Raw genomic sequence first — 14498 nt, 5'->3', positions numbered from 1 at the left:
AGCTAGAAGAGCTGTGGCCGTGCTGTGGTTCACTTCCAACTGCCTGAGGTTTGGCCTCTTGGTGATTCCCTTTCTCTTCTAATTTTCTTGAGTGTTTTCTCCGTCTCCTCACCCCCAACACGTACATACACATACACACAACTGAAAATTGAGTGATCTGACTATGTTCAAGGTTTTGTGGGGGTGAGGGAGCAGGGGTGGATAAGGAGAGTAGTCAACAGGGTCATTAAAAACCAGATTCCCGACATGGATGTAAAAGCCCGAATGCTGTGAATAAGGGGCTGTGCTATACCTGTCAGTCTCACTTACTGGGCCTTTTTCTAAGATTAGAAGGAACATGGGACATACTGAGGGTAGAGATGGAAGGGGAGTAGAGGCAACGAGCTGGCTAGGAAATAGGTGCGGGAGGCCCATCATGGGTCTCTGCATGCAAGTAGCCCCTCTGCCCCCTTCTCCCCTGGTCTCCTTTTCTTCATCCCTGGATTTATTAAATTTTGCAGCTGTGGTAAGTCCCCTAGGCTGGTGGAAGAAGTTACTGTGCTTGTTTAAAGATCTGATGCTTTTGTGGGGAAGGGGGCCCACAGGATTCCTAGTTTTTCTGGCCAAAATACCATCGTCCTTCGCTGCTATCTCAGTCTTCCCATTCCCTGCTCATTCCTCTGATTCAGACTCATTATGTCTGATGAGTATGATTATAACAGCCTGCCAAACTGGTCTTCCCGCTTCTTGTCTCCCTGTTTTATAAACTGAGCTCCAAGTGCTTCATATGAAGTTACTCATTGCTTGCCTGAAAGCTGTTCTCCGGACTCAGAATTCTAAGTGTCCTTACCCCCAACCCCATTTATTGCGTAGTCCTCAATGGCAGGGATTAGTCTTATTCATGGTGGTATCCTTCCCAATGCCCAGCACAGCAGGTGGCCTCTGAGTGGGTACAAGGAATGCCTGGAAAAGAGCAGGCTCTTGCCCAATCCTCAGTGAAGGCTTGTTGATGACCAGCCACTTGTGGAATGGTGAGTGCTGTGAAAAATGCCCCTTCTAAAAGGCTCTCCATGTTCTAGATGTGGTTGCTTTGAGCCCTTGTCTTGATGACTGTTCAAGGTACCTTTCCCACTATAACACAGGAAATTTTCCAAGTAGCACTGATAGTCCTTGTCCTTGGAGAGCATTGCTCCTGTGAATACTGTGTATAGAGGTTTGGTGACCAGCTATTATCTGTCCTCCTTGAGGACTGGAAAGGAGACAGTGGTTAGGGTGCAGCGGATGAGATTTTGGAGGGTAGTCCTGGGGTGATGGAGGCCAGCTGTTAGGCTAGCTGTTCCCTGAGGGACACCATGGAGTCTTTTGTTCCAACGGGCTTTAATGCAGGTTAAGGATTTCTGCCCTTGCTTAGAAGCTATGCCAGACCTCTTCTGTGACTCAGAGTAAAAAATCAGTTTGGATAATATTTGTTTTTCTCCGTTTGTCGTTGTTCAGTCCTTTTAAAAATGCATAAATATAACCACAATGGAGAATGACTCCTTACAGGTTTTGCTGTTCAAGAAGGTCTCCGTTTGTGATTCCCTTAAAAAAAATTTAATAAGTATTGGTTCAGGGTTGCGCTCCTTAGAGAGGTTTGTGCACATTTTTTGTTACTGGTTCTGTTCAAGTCCTGCCTTAGAGACAGGATAGATGCTCGTTTGTGTGAAGCACGGATCTTGCCAGGACTTGTTTGGGGGTTTTGAATAAAGAAGCAGGAGGATAGGGCTGTGGTAGTCATGGCAACCAGGCCTGTAAAGTCTCAGCTCTGACCAGCCCTAGTTAGGAGCTTGGAGGCCCCAGTGAGGTGAGTGGCATTGCTTCCTGTTCCATATTCTTTCTATTCCTTTTAATCTGGGCAAGGGGGAGCTGGCATTCAAGCCGACCTTTCTGGAGGCCTACTGTGTGCCTGGGGCTGAGCCTGAGCTGTGGGCACGAGTAATTGGTTCCTGCCCTTCAGAAACTCGGCATAATAGGGAGATTTTACTCTTAACACATACCTACAGGACTTGACAAATGAAATGTCTTTGCTTCATCTGGGTTGACATTTACTTTTCTGGGGCTGTTTTTGGGGCTGTTTTTCCTGATGCACTTTTTACTTCTTCAGAGCACCGACACAGTTCTTTTCTCATTTGTTCTTGACAACAATGTAGCACATTAGGGAAAAAGCAGACATGATAAATTCTTTTCATTTGACACATAAGGGCATGGAGATTCAGAAAGATAAAGGAATTCGGCTAAATTCAGCCAGTCATCAAAGACAGCTGAGTGGGTAGCAGAGTTCCAGGGCTTATGGTGGCATGGCCAGCCGGGGCAGCCTGTGGCTTTCTGCTGTTGAGTCTGAGTATGACTGGAAGTCCTTGGAGTGGAAAGTTTCTGGGCAGGAGCCTACAGAGGACACCTCCTACCTCTCACTCCCCTGCTGAAGCATCTGATGCCAAGGCAGGCACAGGAGCACCATGCATTCCTCCCAGCTGGCCCTGTCTCCGTGGAAGCAGGGCAGCCAGGCTATGCAAGAGCCTCACTATGGTCACTACCTGAGGAGGGCCCTGTCACTGGGAATCCAGGAGGGACAAGTTTCTAATCACTGGGCACTGGGATGGACTGGGACAAAGACTGAGTCAGGCAAAATTTGTTAAAAGGTAAAAGTACCTTTTCCAGTAGTCACAAATTGGTCAGATGTTTTGTTTGGCTTTTATATATTTAAATTCTAATACTTTTAGAAGGGGCATTTTTCACAGCCCTCACCATTGCATGTTTTCTTACACTCGTCTCTCTCACCTGCCTGTGTCCTATGGGCATTTGAGTTGGTTCCTACCTCTTGGATCACTGTTTCTTACCTGCCCCTCTACCAGGGTTTCTCTTGCTCAGGTGCTTCATGGCCTCAGGCTTCCCGGGCCCATTTTCCCTCTCCTAACATTCTCAGCACTGCACTCCTGGGGCTGTGTCTAGGCTCTGAGCTTAGCTTTCTATCCTGGCCCCTGGAAATACTTATTGTCAAATTGAACTGCATCTGGTACACTAATTGCTGTCCATGGATTCAAAAGGAGATAGTACTGCTTTATCTGAAGGAATAAATTTTTAAAATAACTTTATTGAGATATAATTCATTTACCACCTGATTCACTCATTTAAAAGTGTACAGTGGGAATAATTCTCAAGTGTCCTAGGGGAGGTTGGTAGAATAGAGAGGTGGTTTCTAGACTATGTTGTTTCATGGACCAGAAAAACTTTAAAAGAAAATTTGGGAGACCAAGACCAACTTCTTACTTTGCTAAGTTAAGGGCCTTAACATAGAAACAATACATGACTATCTATCATCAGCATCTCATTTTAGAAAAGGACATTTTAATACTAAAAAGGTAGAAACTATATAATTTCAGAAAAAAGAACTGTTATGTTGGATGCTTTTAATTCCTTGTTTCAGGACCACTAGAATGAATTGCCACAATAAACAAAACACCTCAAAGCTTGGTCCTTAAAACAACAGTAACTATATATTTTTACAAAAGCATACAGAAGAACAGAACACTGTTCTTTTTGTATAGCTCTGACTCTTATGAACCATAGTAATAGTTCGCATACCCTTCATATGCCTCCCAAATGAACAATTAAGCCAACCAGCATGTGGAAGGGTAGTAGCCACAAAATGGAATATAAATACTAGCAAATGAACCAAGCATTACTAATTAATAACGTAACTGTACTGAAGGGGGTGGGGAAGAAAAGAACTATTAATAACCTAAGTAACTTTGTGAAACGGTATTTTCACTAGATACTGTAAAGTTAATGACAAAAGACCTACATGTTGTAATCTAATTTGGTAAATGTGCTTCACACAGATATATGGGTTAGCAATTTTGAAACTACTCTATACTAGAATTGAACAATAAGTAAGTATATTGTAGATACTAGGAGCCAGGTTTCTCACTGTTAGAGAACTAAGTTATAAATAAGTAAAGTGAGAAGACAATGAACCTATGGTATTGAAGTATCAGTATAAACTTGTAATTTAAAATATATATACAAGGCCAAACGCAGTGGCTCACACCTGTAATCGTAGCACTCTGGGAGGCCAAGGCTGGCGGATTGTTTGAGCTCAGGAGTTCAAGACCAGCCTGAGCAAGAGTGAGACCCCGTCTCTACTAAAGAAATAGAAAGAAATTAGCTGGACAACTAAAAAATATATACATAAAAAATTAGCTGGGCATGGTGGTGCAGGCCTGTAGTCCCAGCTACTTGGGAGGCTGAGGCAGTAGGATTGCTTGAGCCCAGGAGTTTGAGGTTGCTGTGAGCTAGGCTGACGCCACGGCCCTCTAGCCTGGGCAACAGAGTTAGACTCTGTCTCAAAAATAAAATAAAATAAAATAAAAATAAAATATATATACAGATAAGTACAGATATATAGATGTGTGTGTATATATGCGTACATAAATTTCTAGCTCTGTTTACTGAGAGGGCCTAGAAGCACTGGCACCCTAGTAGTAATGCACACGTCTAGCACCCAGATCCTGGTTCCTAAATGCTGTTCTCACTAGGGCTCTTCAGAAGTGGCTGATTCCAGGGGAAGGGAAAGGAAAATACAAAATGGGCCCAGAACATCTTATGGAACCAGCAAGAAAGGAAATGCTTTAAAAAAGAAAATCATGGTGGGGAGGAGGGATTTGTCAAAGGGACATACGAGCCAACCTAAAGGAGCTCCTAATTGCTATTGCTGAAACAATGTGAACAACAAATAATAATAGTGTTGGACCCATAGAATGAAATATCCATAAGTTCATACTAATATAAATAAATAATTAGATGGAGGAGAGAGTTTTCCTTTGCAGTGAAATCACAATTAATAAATGTGCAAGGAAGGAGAAAAGTAGAAAATCACCATTAGACAACCATCATAGTTGTAATTGTTGCAGACAGATTCTCATAATGGCATGCAAAAGTTTGAGGAGAAAAGAGATTTGTATAATCTGAAAGTGTTTCCTCCATGGATTTTTGTTTTTAGTAATTCTGTTTTTGTTTTTTTTTTTTTGCATATCCACAATGTTGTGTAACTACTACCCTACCACCACTATCTAACTCCTGAACATTTTCATCACTCCAAAAAGATATCCCATGCCCATTAGTGGTCACTCCCCATTCCTCCCTTCCGTCAGTCCCTAATGACCACTGATCTACTTTCTATGGATTTACCTATTCTGGACATTTCATACAAAAGAAATCATGTGATATATGGCTTTTTTGTTTCTGTCTTTTCTTAGCATAATGTTCTCAAGGTTCATCCATATTGTAGGATATATCAGTATTTCTTGTTCCTTTTAATTGCTGAATAGCACTCTATTGTATGGATATACAACATTTTGTTTATTCATTTATCAATCAGTGGACATTTGGGTTGTTTCCACATTTTGGCTATTTTATATAATGCTATGAACATTCATGTAAAAGGTTTTGTGTGAACATATGTTCTTATTTCTCTTGGGTATACACCTAGGTGTGGAATTGTGGGGTTCATACTCTACATTGAACCTTTGAGAAACGGCCAAACTGTGGAAAAAAGTTTCCCATGATTTTTGTTTACTACAGGGGAAAAACTCAGTAGAGATTATCTTTATTTGTTGATCAAGGATAGTATCACTAGTAATAAAACATATTGACATCACGAACTCTGTGATATCATACACTGAAAAGGACATGGCATCATTTCAGTGGTGCTTCTGCCAGAGATGTAAGACCTCAGTTTAATCATGAGAAGACACCAGACAGTCCTGAGTAACTGATTAGTATTCCTCAGGGGTGTCAGGGTGGTAAAAGAAATGGAAAGAACTATTAGGAACTATTGCAAACTACAGGAACCTAGGGAGAAAAGCCCATGTGGGATCCAGAAACAAAAAAGGACATTAGTGGCAACGTTGGTAAGGTTTGTAAAAGATCTTTAGTTTGGTTGATGGTGTTGTTAATTTCCCAGTTCCGATAATGGTACTATGGTTATTTAAGATATTAACATTGAGAAAGTCTGTGTGAAGGATATATGGAAACTCTCTGTACTATTTTTTGCAAATTTTGTGTAAGTTTAAAGGTAGTTCAGAGTGAGAAATTTAAAAAGAAATCCAGTTATTCTTGGTTACGTGTCTGCAGATCAGCTAGTTTGGCAGGTCATGGCTGGGCTCAGCGGGGCTTAGGTCCAGTCTACAGTTTGGGTTCAGGTCTACTCCATCCTTCTTGGACCAGAAGGGTAGCAGTGAGTGACATATTCTTCTCATGATGATGGCAGAATACCAAGAGACAAAGCCAACCATGCAAGCACATTTCAAACATTTGTTTGTGGCACATTTGCTAGCATCTCACTGGCCAAAGCATGTACAAGCTAAGTCCAAATTCAAAGCACATGAAGGTACACTCTGCTGCTAGTAGGAGGAACTATAGGGTCATATGGCAAAGGGTGACAGGCAGGGATGAAGAAAATTGGTGACAATGTTGCAATGTACCACAGATTTCTGTCCCCCTGGGAAAAGCAGGGGCTGTTAAATGGGTCCTGGGCTGTGATTGAAGTCAGCGATGGTCCAACTGGGAGTCAAAACTCAAGCATGAGGGGGCCTGACTTAGTAACGACAGGGTTTCCTCAGGCTGAGATACTCAGCCTTGGAACCTGCTCCCAGGGAGCCGGACCTACAGACGTTGTGGGCTTTGCAGGCCTGTTTGCCTTTCTGGATCCCAGTATTATTTTCTGCCTGTCCCCTTGCCCTGCACCCCCCAATCCCTCGCTCTTACTTTACATCTCTCGTGACTTCTCTGTGCTCTGATTTGCTCTTCCCCCGTGTTCTGGTACATTGTCTTCCTTCACGGGGGCCTTAGAAGGATGCAGGTCAGATCACATGCTCTGTCTCTCTCTAACTTGGCCTGGCCTTTTCCCCAGTGGGGTAGAAACAGTTGAAATACTGTGACTTTTGTTGCTTCTGCCACCGCTGCTGCCGTGAATGTTTTTGTATATTTTAAATGGGCGTAACCCATATTTTGAGTGAATGCCATTGTGGTTGCTCTTGCCCTCTGTGGTGCCTCATGTGAAGTGAGTAATTTTGGGATTTTCCCCAAATAAAATACATTGATCTTAGTTTCTTCTTTGGCTAGCTTGGCATGGCTTAACCCTCTATATCTGAAGCTTATAAACTCAAGTGCTTTTTTCTTTTCCATTTCTAACTTTGATCAAAAGTCTGAAAATTTATGGTACTATTATTATTACTAGCATTAGTATCATTATTACTTAAAATAACTGTTAATGTGACTAATTGTTATGAGTCTTCCTGCCCTGGTGAAACTCCTTCCAACGTACCTGTAGATCAGCTAGGATTTCCTCTCTTTCATTTTAAATTTTAACTGAAGAATTGAGAGTTCACTGAATACCGAGAGTTCACTGTGTGCCAGGCCATGAATGGGCCCTGAGGATAAAGTGATGAGCAGTTACACTAACCAGATAAATAAAAACGCCTAAAATGTAACCACTGATTGTGGCAAGTGCTATAAAGAAGGGGTTCATGGTGCCTTTGGGGGCAGATAGATCTAGTCTGTGGAAATAGAGGTTGCCTCTCAGAAGTGGCCCTTAGTGGGGATTGGAAGGATGAGGAGACGGAGGCTGGGGTTGGAAAGAGCATTCTGGGCAATGGAACAGCAGGTGAAGTGGCCCCTGGTAGGAGAGAGCGTAGTTCTTTCATGGGCTGGAAAAAGGCCAGCGTGCCTGGCATGAGGGAAATGGGGTTGGACAAGGCTGAAGAGGTGCACAGGGGCCAATACTGTAGGCCCCATCATCCAGGGTGAGGATTTCATCTTTATCCTAAGAAAAACAGGAAGCCAGGAAAAGGTGTGAAACAGGGGAATGGCATAGATTTGTATTTTGAAAAAATAAATATTATTCATTGTAAAGAACAGTTGGATTGGGAGGAAGAAGTAGATACGGGAGGCCAGCTGGGAGGCTGTGGGAGGGTCTGGGCAGGAGATGGTGGTGGTTCGGACAAAAGCGGTGGTGGGAGGGTGGAGACGTGTAGCAGGAAGAATCTTCAGGTTTGGGAGAGAGATTGGGTGTGGAGGTGGTAGAGCAGAGGGGAATATCAAGGATGATCTATCTAGCATTCAGCCAGGAGGGAGGGACTACGTTGCTTTGTCAGTTTGAGATCTCTCCAGGGGAGGCCTCCTTTCCCCTTCACTGTTCAGGATGAGATTAATACTAAAGAAGTTACCTCTTGCCCCACGATCACAGGGGTGGGATAGAAGTTGCCAGTTCTTTGTTACTCTTGTCAGTATTTGGCCCCATCTCCTCCCGGAGCCATCTTCCTCAGTCATTAGTCTTATTTTCCTATCCTAGGGAAATAAACCCAGGCTTCCTGGTGGTGCACCAAGCCGGCAACCCCCACATCCCTTTCCGGTTCTGGCGACCTGGTCTGCTTCTTGACTGCTGTGGCCTGTCAGCTTCTGTGTTGGCACCTTTCCCTGTAGGGCTCCCTCCACTTGGCATTCCCCCTCTTCCTAGTCTGGGTCTCGCTTTTGCCTCATTTGACCCCCAACTTACCTTTACCAGGAAGCCTCCCAGAGAAGGATTTCCCCACTCTACTCTGAACGTATTTTTTATCCTTGAAGCATTTTGGTTGGGGTTAGAGGGAGATCATTATGCACATATACTTAAATCTGTATGTACACTTAAATCCACTTTTCCATTTTTTTTTTTTTTTTTGAGCCAAAGATGCAGAAAGTCCCTACTGAAGTGAGGTGGCAGGAACAGAAGCAGCATGTCTTGGTGTGCTGTGTAGAGTGGTTGGAGGTAGAGTGGCTGGTAGAACTCAGAGTTCACTGTGATCATGCCGGAATTGAGAAAATTGTTGAATTCTTGCTACATCATTACCCTTTTATAGTCAGGGCTTACCTGGTCATTCTGAGAGAACATGTGCTGTGGGCTTTCCTGGAAGAAATTTTTTCAGATTGTTATAATTTTTGATCCTTGAATCAAACTTAGCACTAGCAAGGCAATGGCATCCTCTGGCAGGAGAAAACAGAGTCCAAGTGCAGGTGTCAGAAGCACCATCTTTGCTTCAAATTTCCAGTCTCCTGAGAAATCCTTTCCCTGAAATTCTCTATCCCTGCAGCTATTAACATGCATCTTTATATTCCTAGAACCTACCCCAGTGGCGTGGTGTATAGTAGTTGCTCAGTAAATATCAGTTCCATGAATGAATGAATGAATGGGTATAACATTCCATTTTTAGATGTGATCTTGCACAGTTGCTTTTAAACTCTCCTTGAGTAGTTTTGTGCAATGCTATGAATAGCCCATCCATTCACAACACTTGTTTGTTTTCTTAGCTCTGGATCAGCTCCTCTGAGATAGGTGGGTGTTAAGTTTTCAGTTTCTCTTGGCTCCACTCCCTGCCTCCTTGGCTTGCTCTGTCCTCCTGTCTTCCAGTCCCTTCCTTCTTCCTTCTGATAATGTTAAGTGCCACAATTTTATGTGGCAAGCTCTGGCCCAAGGGATGGGGGAATCAAAAAGGAGGAGATACAGTCCCTTGCACTCAGAGAGGAGAGAGCCTCATAGAAGGAGCCCCATCAAACAGGTGAATGTGGTGTGGTGTAAGCTCCCTGGGATGGCAGCTGTCTGGGGTTCTGTGGGACTGTCAGGAGAAGGGCAGGAAGGGCGTCATGGAGGAGACAGTAATGTAACTGTGTCCTGACCAATGAGTGAGTGAGTATCTACCATTCACCTGCTGCACATGGCAAGAACGCTTATTTGCCCAATTTAGAGAAAACAGAATAGCTTAAATATGCAGATTCTAATCAGGGGATGTTGGTCCCTAGATTCAAGTGTGTATCCTCTCGCTCACCTTGCCTCATTCCCTCACAGATTTCCTTATAGATAAGCAAAAGGAATGTATGTGAGTGGTGTATGTGTGTTTAAAGGAGAGAGATGGGTGGATTGAGGACGTAACTGAGCACAGCAGTCTGGTCTTCATGAATGAATAAACCGTTGGCTTGTTAGCCATTCCACCCCAGTGTCCCTCCAAGGACGCTCTACCTCATGAGCCTCTTCTCTTCTTGGCTTTTAGGTCAGGCTGTCCCTGCAGGATCCCACGTGCGGCTGAATCTTCAGACTGGGGCAAGAGAGGTGAAACTCCAGTATGAGGACAAATTCCGAAATAATCTGAAGGGGCTGAAAAAGGGCAAAAGGTACAGTGTCAACCCTAGAGACTAAGGGAGGCTAAGTGATGACACTGATTTTGTAATACTGAAAGTGTTACCCAAATGTATGTGGCTTTTTTTAAAATTTGAAATTTAATAGCATAGAATTTGTGATAAATCTGTCAGGGTTTTATGGAAGTTTACTTCTACAATCTTTGGAAAGAAACAGTTTGCAAAGCAAATTGATACTTTAAAAAAGGTTGTAGGGGGAATGCTTAACCTGCTTTAAAAATGAAGCTATTTTTCCCAGTGCTTTAAGAGCACCCATTTGAATCCCAACAATTAATGTGCTGATTACAGATGAGTCATCTATTCATTAAAACAGGCCTGTTAGGTCTTCTGCTTTGCAGTAATACTTCCTTGGTGAACAATAAAATTGCATTTTAAAGTCTTTAATTCAGACTGACTTTTCCTCTTGTTAGTCAGTATTAAAATAGGCTTTCTTATAGTATAAAAGGAGAAGCTATTGCAGTTCTCCGATGGTTAGAGGTTTCCTTATTTTTTAATAACCAGTTTAGATTATTTGATTTTAGAGAATTCACAGTTTCTATTTATCTGGTTGTTGTCTTGAATTAACAAGTTTTCTGTGGTTGGTATTTCCAGAATGAGGGAGAAGGGGGTTGAGACATAGGGTTGCATGGGTTGCTGGAACTGTGCAGTTTGAAAGCTCAATATAAAATACCAGCCTTGAAGTTTTTAGCACAGGGACCAGCAAATTATAGCCTGCGGGCCATGTTGGGACTGCTGCCTGTTTTGGTATGGCCTGAAACTAAATTGGTTTTTCTATTTTTTAGTGGTTGGGAAAAAAATCAAAAGAATAATACTTCATGACTCATGGAAATTTACGTGAAATTCGGATTTCAGTGTCCATGAAGTTTTATTGGAACATAGCCACGCTCATTTGTTTACATATTGTCTATGGCTGCTTTCTTGCTACAATGACAGAGTTAGTTAGTTGGGACAGATACCATAATAACGCTCACAAAGCCTAAAATATTATCTGGTCATCACAGATAGTTTGCTGACCCTGTTATAAAACATGTATGTATTGGGAATTAATCGTAGATTAATGAATGGGGTTAGTGTTCCTCAGTCCTTGGATTTTTATTACTTTAACAATATTTTGCAGTTATATATGAGTCAGAAAGGGACCATAGAGACCCAATTCTTGCCTTAGTCTTTTCCTTGACATACCTGACAGACAATATTTCAGCTGGTCCGTGTGTACTTTCGTCAGGTGGCACGCACAACCCTACAAAGGTTTGGGCAGTTTTCACTGTTGGAAAACTCTGCTTTTTATGGAAAGAGAGTCATCTCTCCTGCTTACAGTCACCCCAGGTTGGCAAGGATCTTTCATCTGCCCCTCTCTCTCCAGACAGGTCTATACCTGGAATAGCCCAGGTCCTGTGATTTACTATTTTCTCACAACCATCTAAGAAATAATCAGATATCATTATTGCAGCCCCTGCCAACATTCCTCCATCCCCAGCACACACATACGCATATACTTCAGCGTCTCAAAGCACTTTCAGGAAGTCTTTTCTCACATCTAATCTAAGTCTTATTTTCTAAGGAAAAGGTCTGGTTTTTTTCCTTGGCTTAAGAATATTGAGTTAGGAACTCGATTACTGTGGGGTTTCTTTATTTGTTGGTTTTTATACCCTGGAAAGTCACTTCTTTCCTCCCTGACTGAAGACCATCAGTAGGAGCACTTACGTTTTGTCTGTTGCTCATATCTTTTGAGAACAGAAAGCAGAACCATCCATGTGGTCTGGAGAGATGCCCCACAAGGAAGAAATATTTGTCCCCACGGCTGCCTGTTTACTTTTCTCCTTTGAAGTGTTCTTAAGGGCTCTGCCCTGTAATGGCTTCCAGGATATGCTTGGACATTTCCTCTTCCTTCTCAGTGTTTTTAGCCAGCAGCAAACCTATATGAACAGCAGCCCAGAGACATTGACGAGGTGGTGGGGACATTCACCACTGTGAGCTCGGAGAGTCTCTGGCCGCCGTTGGTGGACTTGCTCCTCCTGTGATGGAGCTCCCCCAATTTCACTTCTTGGTGTCTTCCTGGCTCCTTAGCACTGCAATGGGAACAGAGGCCTAAGGGCAGGCCTAACTCCCTGAAATTGTTACAATGTTTTGCTTACTTGCTTATTCTGTTTTGAAGGACAAAATCCACAGCTTCCCGTCAGATTGTTAAAGAAGTTAGTGATCCCACAGAGTTAAGAACACGTGGCCTGGAAAGAGGTAGGGATATCCCTTAAGCCTAATCCATGGCAGCCTCTCCACTGGTCCTACTGGCTGTGCCACTGGCCACACTGCAACCTAGAGCTATAAAATGCCTGTGGGCTCTAAGGGCTGAGCAAGAGACACCGACTCTAGCTCGTCTCAGAAGATTCTCTTAGCACTGCTTGACTTTAGTGCATATTCGGCTCCTAGCAACGGGTTTTCCATTTCCTGTTTGTGCTTTAGACTTTGCTGCCCCACTGGTCTTAGTCCGTATCCCTGTCAGTATCTCCGTAGTACAGCTCTCTTCTTGCCCTGGAATAACCAGCTTCTTTGAGTCTTCCTCCTACGTTTGGAGGGCTGAGGGACAAACTACATTTAAGTTGTATCATTTTGGGTTGAGCATTTACCTATGTCCGATATGGTGTAGTGGTTCAGGGGTGAGTCCAAGGATGGGGCCATTTCCTTGCTCTATTCACTTATTTCATAAAACACCTATTGAGTGCCCATCTGCCAGGCACTGGGGACACAGTAGTAAACAAAACAGACAAATGCCAGCCTTGTGGAGGCTGGCAGACAGAACACCAGGTAAATAAACATTCAAGTAAGATAATTACAGGTTGTGATAAGTTCTGGGGAAGAAGTAAACAAGGTGATGAGTCCCTGGGTGTGGCTGCTTTAGACAGGGTGATTTGGGAAGGCCTCATCAAGATATCCGGACTGAGACCTAAAGAATGAGGAGGATTTAGCCATGCAAAGGTTTAAGTTTATAGGTTTTTAGGGGTTAGAGCATTTCAGACAGATGGAACAACAATAAATCCCTACCTTTGTTAAGTTTGAGAAACAGGCAAATGATCAGGGTGATTAGAGAAGACAACTGGTAGGAGATGATATTGGAGAGGTATATAGGGGCCAGATCGTGTGGAGTTTTGAGAAACATCGTTTTTTGTTTTGGTTTTTTCTTTCTTTTTTGAGACAGGGTTTTGCTCTGTTGCCTGGGCTAGAGTGCAGTGGTGTCATTCTAACTCACTGCAGCCGCAAACTCCTGGGCTCAAGTGATCCTCCTGCCTCAGCATCCTGAGTAGTTAGGACTGTAGGAGCACATCACCATGCCTGGCTGATTTTTAAGATTTTTGTAGAGATGGGTGTCTCACTGTGTTTCCCAGGCAGGTCTCAAATTCCTGGCCTCAAGCAATCCTCCTGCCTTCGCTTCCCAAAGTGGTGGGACATAATATTGAATAAGTCTAGGGTACTTGTAAACATCTGAGATACAAGATATATCAGTTATGTAGTTGTACAAGACTCTGGTTGGTGTTCAGCAGAGAGGTGTGGGCCAAAAATGTAAATTCGGGCATCACTGGCATATAGATATTTAAAAATAACTAAGGGAGGGTGTGGAGATGGGGAAGAGAAGAGTGTCCAGAACTGAACTCGGAGGCAAAGGTGTGATAGTGCATTCAATATTAGAACTGGCCTGGCCTTGCTTACCTTGGGGTGCTAGCCAGGGTCATTTTCTTTCTTGGGGAATATGGTGCCTCCCTGCTCACTCTCAGCTTTTCTCTGGACAGGCTGGATGTCAACACCAACACCTACACATCTCAGGACCTCAAGAATGCACTGGCAAAATTCAAGGAGGGAGGAGAGATGGAAAGTTCAAAGGAAGACAAGGTATGTGATGATTTTTCCTGTTAGTGTAAGCCTAGGGCATGGCTTTGGTGTTTTTGCAGAGAAGGGAATCACTCTTTCCAGAAGCTTTTGCAATAAATATGGTATAACAATATTGTAAACTAATTTAAAGGGCCATTAATGACAAATAAGAAACGTTTTATGGACTCTTTTTTTATAAGAAACAGTCCTGGGAGCATTTCTGTCATAGTTGAGGTTCAAATGCAACTTTTCATTCCATTTCTCCAAACAACACTCCGTGTTTGTTGAAACTGAGGCCTAGCAGAGGTGGCCGTGCTCTCCACTGTCAGGCCATGAGTGAATAGACGTTACAACCCAGGTCTCCTCCTCACTCACACTTGGGTTAGATACAGGCT

General features: G+C 43.2%; 1 protein-coding gene across 1 annotated transcript in view; it reads left to right on the top strand.

Moving 5' to 3' along the window:
- SIL1 (SIL1 nucleotide exchange factor) overlaps window positions 1–14498 on the top strand; it is a 197744-nt gene that overhangs the window by 108092 nt on the left and 75154 nt on the right. The window contains exons 4-5 of the mRNA XM_069484092.1: window positions 10098–10218; window positions 14025–14124. Coding sequence (XP_069340193.1) covers window positions 10098–10218; window positions 14025–14124 — 221 coding nt within the window. The remainder of the gene's footprint in view (window positions 1–10097; window positions 10219–14024; window positions 14125–14498) is intronic.

Source organism: Eulemur rufifrons, chromosome 10 (assembly GCF_041146395.1).
Source record: "Eulemur rufifrons isolate Redbay chromosome 10, OSU_ERuf_1, whole genome shotgun sequence".
Lineage (NCBI taxonomy): Eukaryota > Metazoa > Chordata > Mammalia > Primates > Lemuridae > Eulemur > Eulemur rufifrons.
The sequence above is the reverse complement of the archived record's forward strand: the minus strand, read 5'-3'. Positions and strand labels throughout refer to the sequence as shown.